We start from the raw sequence: 11,712 nt of genomic DNA on the forward strand, positions 1-11,712 counted from the left end.
TTTGTGAATTACTAGACATATTTGAAGACGGGATGTTCTGAGAATGTATACTGTAGTTACTAACTGCCAGCACACAATAATTTCTTCCTTGTTAAACTTAGTTAAACTTTTTCCGAATGATTCATTCAGATCATTTGATCCGTTTTCGAAATATGTGGTCTGGGACGTTTTCCTTTAAATGTTCATCAGATCCACACAATGCTGCGGATCGTCACAAAGACCTTTACAAAGTATTATAGAATATATATATATATATTTTTTTTAAGAGATATAATATTTATGTCTGGGTCATCAAAAATTAAAAAGACCCTCAAATTTACACCCTCCACTGGATCGTCACTAACACATAAAAATTTCTTTCAGATCAACTGACCGGTTTTTTAAATATCCGGTGTAGACTGTTAGACCTTAAATCACTTTAATTGGTCCTCACACGTACACCCCACCATAAATTGTCACTAAATATTAGAAGGTACGTCCTAGATATCCGGCATATGCGTCGGCAAGGCACGGAAACATTTTAAGCATGGGAAGTGACGGCCAGAAATTAAAAAAAAAAACAGTGCAAAAGATAGGAAAAATATATGCAAGAAAAAAGAAAACAAAAATCAGAACAAAAACAAAACCTTTTCCCAGTACTGCTGGGAAAAGCCAGTTATAATTAGATTTGAACTCGTCACTAGGTCGAGTTAGGTGAAAGCAAACAGACAGCAATTTTGTACTCTACCCATTTTCAAATTGCTCACCATAGGCATGCTATACAAATACTTTACCATTAGACTTTGCACGTAAAATTTTTTTAAAACAAAAACAAAGGTGATGAAAACATTATTTGCTTCCAACTATTATAAATCAGTACAGTATTATGATAAAATATTATCGATTTCTGCGTTTTGTCAAAAAACGATTTTTAATGGCTTATTTTGAGTTTTTAATTTAACCTTTAACGAATGTGACGCACAGTGGATATAAACAACATTACCACCCCTCTGTAGGCCTATTGTATAGCCTAGCGTATTGGCTACTGATAAACGACCATAGAAATCAGTCTTTTGTTGCCAAACATTGCCTCGTTGTGTGGCTGCAGCAACAAACATTCGAACTTTGTTAGCAATCATCAGTTCCCAAAAAAAAAAAAAAATAAAGAACAAAATGGACCCAAGCCGTATCAAAAACCAGAGTACAATTCCAGGGTTCGATACATTCAGTGTTGTGCAGCGAGCAATTTGGGGTGTGTATAAAACGAAGACCGAAAACCGAAGACCCAAAAATGAAAACCCCTACTTTTTCTCTTTTATTTTGAGGATAATACACAAGACCCCTATTTTTATGTTTATTTTAATGAAAATACACCAGGCTGTCACATAATAAAATTTACGAAATTTTTTGGATGTCTGTTTGTGAAATTTTGAAGTTTCTTCGTTTTATAGACATTATGGGTGCCTACAAAACGAAGACCGAAGACCTAACAAAGGGAAGATCTCCAATTATTTCTCAAATATGTTTATTGAAAGTATTTTAAAATCATCATAAAACAGTTGCAAAGTACCTATTTCATTATTTCATCGGAATAAAATGAGGAATAACAAGAAATACTTAAGGGTCTTTGTTTTATAGACACCCACAGGACACAAACGAAGACCAAAATTTGTTTCTCTTTTTGTTTTAATGACACTACACCAGGCTGTCACAAAATCATAATTACGAGATTATTTGAACATTTGTTTGTGAAATTGTCCAGGGTTTTCTTTTTATAGACACCCTATATTTTCTTTTTCTAGTCCTACGATGGCAGCCAGTTTCACGGCCAAGCACGTATTGCAGTCTGCAACTCTCAATGAAAGTAAAGGTAGTCCACTGTACGCGAAGGCCATTGCCCGGAATCTGGAGTCAGTTTAATGATTTTACTATTTGTTCCAGTTCATAGGACTTTTTTTTTTAATTACAAGATATAAAAAATCCAAAGCATTAAAATCAGTATTTTTGTTACGTGGAAGACAGTAATACAAATCATCTTTTATTTCATTTTATTTCTATTATTCGTCTACAATATGCAAAATACAAAATCAAAGAAACTACCGGTATATCAAGTATGTAAAAAAATGTACATTATATGAGAAATATATTTGATAAACCGGAAATGCTAAAAGAGAAGCATAGGCCTAAATGCAATCTTTACAGGTCGTTGTTTGTTCTAATATTTATTTTTCTACACTGATTTTCCGTAAAACTAGAAGATGATCGTAGGCTTTGTTTCCACAGCACTTATTATCTGATAAATTATCAGGAAACGGCCATTTTGTTATTTTTCACTGCGGAAACGAGGCTTACATTATCCGATAAATTTTCGTATGAGAATCAGTTAATTTATCAGAAAAAGCTCCTAATGCGAAAAAGAAAACCTTTGACCGATGTCAAATCACGGCCATGCAAAGAATTATATTGGGTAGGCCTAGTAGGTACCTCGTTTTTAAGGCAACTTGTAGTTAGTAGGGCTTAGGGCCTAGGCCTGGTAATCAGACACTTCATAATAAAAAGTGAGTACATTGTTCGTGCTCATTAAATGTTAAACAAAAAAACAAAAAAAAAACCCCTGAAAAGGCTGCGTTCGATGTCGACGGTGCCTGCCTGGGCTTAGGTCTACCCCTGCCTAGTTTGTTGTACCGTAAACACACCAAACAAAGCTAGCATTCATTGTCGTCTTTTTCTCACTCCCTATAGCATAGAAGAACAATGAAACATCATTGAAACAGTACATTTCCTGGAGCGAAATAGTACCCTACAATTACTTTCTGGGCATAGGCCTATCAATTTCGTAAACACATTGCATTGTTGTCCATAATTGCATGGTGGGATAAAATATTTGGATGGAATTTGAAGATAAATTAATCATTGGAGAAATTGTAAGTGCTGCGCAAAAAAGGCCATAAATGTTCAATTTAGTGTAGGCCTATAAATTACATTTTTTAAATGTGCCTACTATTGCAGTTAATGCAAGTTACTACGGTATCAAAAATGTGAAAGTCAAAATTTAACACAATCATTAGCATTGGCGTCGATCGCTGGGGGACAGAAGGACACGTTCCCCCCACTTTTCAAAGTAGGGGGGACATCATATCAATTGACCCCCTCGACACTTCAGCAATTATTTATGATTAAAACCTCACTTTGCGAGTGAAAGAACAAGTGCGGTGCGTATTTCTGGACCAAAACAGAGTAAAAACGCGCAGTTGTTTGTACATTTCGTAACCATCTCAGTAACTACTCCATCGATTTTAGGGGTGCAACGGTTAATATCAGAGACTAAATTTATTGTGAAAAAAATGTACTGTACGTTGTTAAAATTGTAGTATTGCGACTAAACTATTGTGCGTGGATATATACCGCCCTAATTTACGATATCTATTATATTCTATTTTGTTAAGGGATAACTTTGAGACAAGTTTTTAAACTTCTAATCTGACTCCTAAATCGTAATTTATAGCTATTAATTGTTTACTTTCACATGAATATCGATTTGAATAAATGTTACTGTTACTGTTATCAGTGGTGTATCCAGGAAACCGAAATAGAGGGGGCTGGGGGACAGGACAGCAAAAGACTTTCACAGTTTGGGAAACCAGAGCACCTCAGCCCCAACATGGTTTGGGCTGAGGCCAGAAAATTTATGATTATGACACCTCTGATGGCCGGAAATTGTATTCTCAGAACTAAATTCTAATAATTTCCCTTTTTTCCTCCGCCATTTTAAAAATAATTTTGAAACATTTAGGGGGGGGCGGATCGGCCCCATTATTATAACGTCGTTGCGAGATTGCGTCAACATAACATTGGAGTTTGTAAACGTGTGGTATCCTTAAATAAATAAATCGAAATAGATAGACATGTCCGTGTCAAAGGCTGTATAATTAGTGTTTAATAACGGCTATATACAATATTATTGACTATAATTTGTTGAAATTAGGAAAAACCGGAATCTATGTATGCAGGTAATATTAAACACACCCACTTTTTTCTCGTCGGGGACATCAGCCCCCTCCCCCCACCCCAGGTCCGGGACCTGGGCACCATCACTGATTTCGTCCCACACCCCACCCTCCCCCCACCCCACTTTCAGCCATGAATCGACGCCCATGATCATCAGGCATGTTTCTTCATTCAGTTTTCACCTTTAATAGCAAGAAGCTTACCTTCTAAACAAACGATGCTGTAAAATCTCTTAACATTTTATTATTTTATTCACCCCAGCCGTAGCACCATATATACAATATCAAAACTTAAGATGTCTAGGAATGATTTTCAAAGGTATTTTGACAGATGTCAAAATACAAATACAATTACATCAGATAAATTATTTTTATAGAACATAGGAGGGATGGACAAGTACCTAAAAATCCCGCATTCAACTCAGCCTTACCTGGGTCTGAGGTTAAAACGGTTAGGCTAATCTAGATGCATGGAATGGAAGTTTCACTTTTAGACCTACGAAAATGGTTTTCATGATGTTCAATTTTTAACAATAATCATCTGAATTATTTTGCTTAAAAAGTGCAGAACAGAGGAAAGTTAAGAGCAATGACCACACCTGCCTTAGCCCCTAACTTGGTTGGGGCTAAAGACATGATTATACTGTAATGGGTCTACATTATTTTGTAGGTCAGCATTATTTATATTTGTAAAATGGGCCCATAAGTTTATATTTGGCCCATAATATTGTTTACGCCTAAAACGAGTCCACATTAATTTTGTTTAAGACGTAACTTATGAAAACCGAAAGGTCCACTGATTAATCTCAGATAAGAAAGTATAATACATACTCCAAGTATTGAAATACACGCCATCGTGTTGGGATTCAATATTTCGACATTAATTATGTCATCATCAGGAATGATGATGACATAATTAATGTCGAAATATTGAATCCCAACACGATGGCGTGTATTTCAATACTTGGAGTATGTATTATACTTTCTTAACTTATGAAAGTAATGGGTATTCTACGTTATTTAATAATTAAAAAAAATAATAAAATAAAAAATGAAAGAAAGTAAATAGAGTAAAAACAGTCCCGATTGTCCTAATAGCTGTATTGTTGTGCATAATCCGCATGAAGCTATTGAACTACTGTATATACTGTATACAATAAGAGCCAGAATTAAAGAACAATGGTTATGCGTGCAAAGTGGCTACCGCTCATTAGTTTCGATAACGTCTGCTGTTTTTCACAAATTAAAAACATTTAGCACAGTACAGATTTAACATCGACTGCCTATTGGCCTACTCACGATTTGGAATGAAATCACCAATGGCCATAAGTTAAAGCTTTGAATTTTATATTCAGAAGTAAAGAAAGTAAAACATTCAAGCCTGTAGCCTGATGACAAAGCAATCGAAGCATGGGATAGAAACATAACAGAAACATTAATAGTAGCCTAGCAATAATAACTTGTTTTGGATTTATGGTTTTCGTCCTTGACTTTCTGTGCCAACAATATTCACGGTCACATGACTGCGGTCATGCGCTAGTCCCTCTGTAATGTTATTTCAAAACATCTGAGCATTATGAAACAAAAAACGCTACAGCCAGATTTGGAAACTGCTTTTTGCAGCAGGTAGGCCTACAAAGAGATATGGATGGATATCTATAGAATGATAATTCGCTGCTGCTTCCATTATTTTTTTGGACTAAATATATAATTCGTTGATGGCCTGTATAAAGTTTCAGCAGATGTTATGTGAGTAAGGTTATTATTAACTATAACGTTGTGCTATACAATACAATAGACCTGTAATAGGCCTACTGTATTTGTACTGTATATGTAAGACGTTAGTTTAGTCAGTTCGAGTGGATGGATGGTTTGACTAAAACTGTCTGTTATTTGCGTAGCTATTGATGGGATGTTTGTCAGTGGTGAAATTTTGCAGACGGGGTTCAGCAAGTCCGACGTCGGGTGTGGGGTGGGGAGTGGGGGACCAAGACCACCTAGGACACAATCAAAATAAGCTGTTTGGATCGACAAAGTCGTAGTTGTAGTCTTACAACCTCGTCGTGGCTTCGGACAGCGAAGGTCCGTGGTTGCCCGACATGAAGTTGACCAGTTTCCTTCTACCCACCGCTTGCGCCGCCTCTGCTATTGTTGTGGTTTAATTTAAGGGTTGATCTAAAAAGAGGTATTTACATGCTAATAAATTATTTATTTGACCGTTAAGATTGTGTAATATCTTGCCTTATTGTAAGTAAAACATAGAACACATTTGGTTGGTTTTTTTTTGGTTTTTTTTTGTTTTTTTGGGTGGGGGTGGGGAGATTTTTTCCTCCGTAAATTACTAGGAATATTTGAAGACGTATTTGTTCTGAGAATGTATAGTTATAACTAGTACCACAGATCCAGAGGTCCTTACAGACTCGTTTAATGAACACTGAGTAACCACAAACACACTTATAATTAGCCTATCATCATCATCATCATCATCATCATCATTATTATCATCATCATCATCAATAAATCCATTTGTTGGGTCATGCACACTGTTATAAGAACATGACAATGTTATTTATTGTTTTAATCAGTACAGATGCCCCAACAAAATTGTATTCATTTTTTTATTTCGGTCTTACCTTAATCTTACTTACTTTTAATCATGTTTGTTAATTTTACCAGATTTTCGTGAAAAAAGCTACTCAACATAACTCATAAAAGTAATGTTGAACGCAGATTGATTAGCATTGGATAAAATTTAATTCAATCTGAAAACATGGATAAAAAAGCTACGAATCTTCTTAAAGGATACATCACGTATGATCGCAGTTTCAACAAGCGCGTTCTTGCAGCTGATACTGAGATACATGAAGCTTATAAAATAGCTCAAGAAAGGGGAGCACTTCCTTTTAACAGAACCAAGATACTTATTCTAGGTGACCACGCTGCTGGAAAGACTTCAACATGCAGGCGTTTACAAGGAAAGGATTTTCGAAATGATGAGGCTAGCACCGTAGGGATCGAAACCAATACTGTCAAAGCCAAAGTTTGTGATGTTAACAGTAGTTGGTGTAAAATATTAAACACACCATTAGAGGATTATGAAAGTTCAGCAGCATGGTGGGCAGTATCACACGTGCGCAAACGCGATATGAAGAAAGCCACCAAGGATGGCAGCACGCCAGAAGTAAATTTAAAGGTCACATTAGGGCAAATAGTTGAAGATATCTTCTATCAAATAATACACAATATTCCCATCATAATTACGTTTCTAATCGGTGGTTTTACTTTCGGATTTGGACTGTTCGTATGGACCTATATTGTTTGCTTGATGTATATATTCGATGTTCACACGGCGTACCGCTTCGGTTCCGGATACGCAATTGGAATGGTACTCATAGACAGCGCAATGGGTATAGAGGAAACTTACACGGAATTACAAGACAGTGAATTGGATTTATGGTTCAATATGTCTGCTGTCATGATGGCTTTCATGTATGGATTAGTTGGCCTAATTACTGGCGTGCTTATGGGCTCAGGTGGCAGGACTGGAGTATGCATAGCATTATGTATAATGGTTCATCCTAAGCAGAAAACCTTTACCATCGATAATGTCACAGAACAGTTATTAGTCATCTACGGTAAAGCGTATTACAACTTGATAATTTGCATCATTGCACTTGTTTTTATTTTGATATTTAAACTTGTTCACGCTAGGATGTTAACAATGAGTCGAAGGAACTTTTCACTTGTAATATTTAGTGCTACTATTTTCATTACAGCCGCAACCTTTATCATAAGGCCTTGTTTTCTAAGCATATTTACTACTTCGTATATTGCGGTAATCGTGAGTTGTACATCAGTCGGGACAATTTTGGGAAGAAAATCTGTTGCCTATGGATATATCCCTCAAATCTATATTTTCAAAAAAACTGTTGGTTTTATGGCTGGAATATTTATAGCTGTTGTTTGTGGATGGGAACTGGCAGACGTGAGAACTCTGAGATTAGATGATTCACAATATGTTTCTACTCCACGACATTTGTTTAACTTATTGCTCTTTTTCACCCCATTCATTGCATTTATTGCATATGAATTGCACGCATATATGAGAGTGAGAAATACAACATCCATACCTATACATCATGTCAGACAATCAATGAAAGCAAGTATTCGTAACGAATCTTATTTAGATGCTAGGCTCAGTCTATGGGACTTTGCAGGGCAAGATATGTACTACAACACACATCACCTCTTCTTGTCAAAGCAGGGTGTGTATCTCGTTCTTTTCAACGCCGTTGAAGCTGTTTTGAATCCTGAGAAACAAATTCAACGGCTACAATTCTGGTTGCAATCAATTGCTATGCATGCTGAGGTTGAAAATGTTGTAGTTTTTCTTGTAGGAACAAGACGAGACAGTGTTAACGACACGAATGCTCTTATGAGTTTTTTAACACTTGCAAAAGAACATCTCTACATACGGTTTTCTACGTTGCTTGCATTTCATCCATCTGGAAGCCTTTTCTTTTTAATCGAAAACGCTTTACAAGTGGACTACCAACGAAATATTTTACGAGCGGCTATCTATGACGAAATACAGAAACTAACGTTTTTTCAGGAAACATTTTCCGTAAAATATCTTTTATTTAATGAATCTTTAAACAAGTTCCGCCTACAAAAATGCATTATTACGAAATTAGAAGAAATTTCAGAAGAAGTAAAATCAAGATGTAATATAACGTCACAGAACGAGTTGCGTCAATTCTTAAACTTCTTTGATAGATCTGGTGACGTTATATACAACGAACGTGATGAGATACTCAGAAAATTCGTCATTTGTGATCCTCAAATGCTTGTTGACATTTTGCAGTATTTGGTAAATGTGCCTGCACCTCATAAGAGAAATCGGACAGTAGCTGACTACTGGCAGAGATTGAAAGACACAGGAATCGTTGATAGTAGATTGCTAGAGCATATCTGCCGACAAAAAGGAATCTGGACGCTTTACCCTTATGTTATTCGTTTCTTAGTGGGGACACATCTACTTTTCCCTCTTAATGTTACTGATCAAGTCGACCAAGTCGGAACATTCCTTCTTTCATGTCAACTGCCGAAGATCACTTTGATGTCATCTATATGGAACAGGAATGATTGTTCCCAAACTATCTTTTATATTGACTTTGGAGAAATCATTCCTGAATTTATTTTTTTGCGTCTCATAGCTAAATGTTGTGAAATGTTTACTTGGGATAAGATCTACTACAATGCAGCAAGATTCAGGATTAGCAAATCCTGTCTTTTTGTTATTAGCACAACAGTCATTTTTGGAAGCATTAATTCATACGATCGGAATCTGATCAAAATCGCTGTGCACAATGAAGACCATGCAGAGTTTATTAATGTTGTACAGAAAATGATAAATTTTACTGAAGAGATAATCAATCGGGATTTCAATCCGGACTACTTTCAAAATCAGTATATTTATGGTCCTGAATGCGAACAGTGCAGTTTGTTAGATGGAACAATGTGTTTGGTAAACCTCATAACACCAGGGAATGATATGTCTTCTTTGGACGGCTACAAGCCAGACCATTACCATAAGCTTACGTTTGAGAGAAAGGTAGGTCTATGTTACTGCAATATAGACTTACTATGTGTTCACTCGGTGATGGGGCTTTTACTGTGTACACAGAGTGAACACATAATGAAGGTGTGGACAAAGTGTTAACACGGTGTCAACGTCGTTCCACACTGTATTCGCACCGTGGATACACTTCAGTCAACACACTGTTACTACAGTATGTGTTCACTCTGTGTACACAAAGTGCAAACCTCACTAATTCCGCAAAAAAGTCAATAGCCAGCACTAAGTGTGAACACATAGTCTTCCACTCTGTTGCACTCCGTGACATTTTTCTAAGGGTGAACTTCATATCAATATACGTTTGCTCTTCCCAATAATGAGTGAACACATGCTTCCACTCTGTTGCTCTCCGACATTTTCCAAAGGGTGTACTTACACGTCATTTTATGTTTGCTTTCCTCAATTATGTTACCTTGTAGAACAACAATTATTTTTATCTAAATATTTTATGCCATCATAATATTTGTCTTGCTAATCCACAACAGTAACTAATTATTTTTCTTTATTTCACAGTTCAGTTTAACGTGCAGTCGACTAATGAACAATTAGGTCTGGATATCTTGCTAGCTCTCCATTTAAAGAAAAAACTCATTGCAGTTGTGTTCATTGTTAGTACGTACAGCGGGGTTGCCGCCGTTCTGGTTGTCTTTCTCTGATGCTCTTGTCATATTACTATAAACTCATATAACCATCACTTCCTTGTGGAAAAGGAAGTATTGTACATATAAACACTGTAAATGTAAAATTGTATCTTATTAAAATGCTAAACAAAAAAAAATTCCTTAGATTTATCTAATAATTAATAATTTTTGCTTGATCTAATCATTGAGGTTTAAACATTTCTTCATGGTCTAATTGAGTGTGTTTATGCCAGATGCAATATTTGGCATATCATCATAACAGACAGTTTCATGTACACAACACTACAATTACCATCATACCCCCTTCACTGACTTGCAATGCCCATAATATCATGTATCTTATATGGTGTACCGTATGTGCAGGGGTATGTACATTTAGACAAATGATGAATAATCACAAAAGCTCTATAAGACACAAATGTAATTTGTAAAATGACCTAGACACACCAATAATGATATGAGATGCATCATTGTAGAAAGATGTTTAGAGATTAAATAGATTTTGAAACTTAGGACTTATAAAATATGAGCTAATAAGGACCTAAGTTTCGCTTCAGGCCCCAAATTCACCAAATATAGTTTAGTTACTCTATTGAAAGTTTATAAACTTCTGCTTTTATTTATCAGTGATCGCCACTATCTTTCATAGTCATTTTTTGCTTAATTATTCCCGTCCCATTCGATAATCGGTCATTGTTTCCCTTGTAGGTATCTTGTACAGGGCAAGAATGTTCCCTTATTGCCTACTACCAGACTCTTTACATTCAATTTTAGAGTGAAATAATTATGAATTATGGTAATTATCTCCATTACTTAGATGTGAATGCTCCTCTTCATTTAGGCTCTATTCATTGTGACTTTCATCGTGTATAAATACAATACCCTTCATGGCCTCCTTATCGTTATCACTGAATTGTTAATTGTTTCTATATATTATACTGTTGTTGTCATGTGTAATAATAATGATGATGATAATAATTATGATGATGATAAATAATAATAAATGATAATAATATTGATGATGATAATAATAATAATAATAATAATAATGATGATGATAATAATAATAATAATAATAATAATAATAATAATAATAATAATAATAATAATAATAATAATAATAACTAGACTTACTATGTCTGTTTGAACAACAGAACCTAGGGCTTTTCCTCATTGTTTTAATGAGAAATGAAGTTGAAATTGAAACAAAAAGAAAAGTCATTAAAATGTATAAAGTAAAAATACACGGAAAACCAATATAATAGTCTGTTGTCTTATGTAGAAAAAACAAAATTTTGGGTAGATTCTTGACAATTATGTTAAAACAACTCTAAAAACACTACTGATTAAGAAAAAAGTTGGTGCCTTGGGCCTCCATTTTGAAATTCAAAATGGCCACCTTTTTTAATCGAGTTATTGGTATTAAAGATTGTTTTAAACATTGTAT

The 11,712-nt window shown here is 35.2% G+C and overlaps 1 protein-coding gene across 2 annotated transcripts in view; it reads left to right on the top strand.

The window, feature by feature from the left end:
- LOC117100085 overlaps nt 1–11,232 on the top strand; it is a 12,618-nt gene extending 1,386 nt beyond the window's left edge. The window contains exons 1-3 of one of the 2 annotated variants that reach the window (XM_033239632.1): nt 5,577–5,735; nt 6,663–9,600; nt 10,138–11,232. In XM_033239632.1, coding sequence (XP_033095523.1) covers nt 6,757–9,600; nt 10,138–10,173 — 2,880 coding nt within the window. In that variant the 5' untranslated portion in view covers nt 5,577–5,735; nt 6,663–6,756 and the 3' untranslated portion in view covers nt 10,174–11,232. Of the gene's footprint in view, nt 1–5,576; nt 5,736–6,662; nt 9,601–10,137 lie in introns of those variants that run through there. The other variant, XM_033239633.1, reaches the window with a different exon arrangement.
- The last annotated feature ends 480 nt before the right edge of the window (nt 11,233–11,712 follow it).

Source organism: Anneissia japonica, unplaced genomic scaffold (assembly GCF_011630105.1).
Source record: "Anneissia japonica isolate Jap-2015-1 unplaced genomic scaffold, ASM1163010v1 scaffold439_len473750_cov173, whole genome shotgun sequence".
Lineage (NCBI taxonomy): Eukaryota > Metazoa > Echinodermata > Crinoidea > Comatulida > Comatulidae > Anneissia > Anneissia japonica.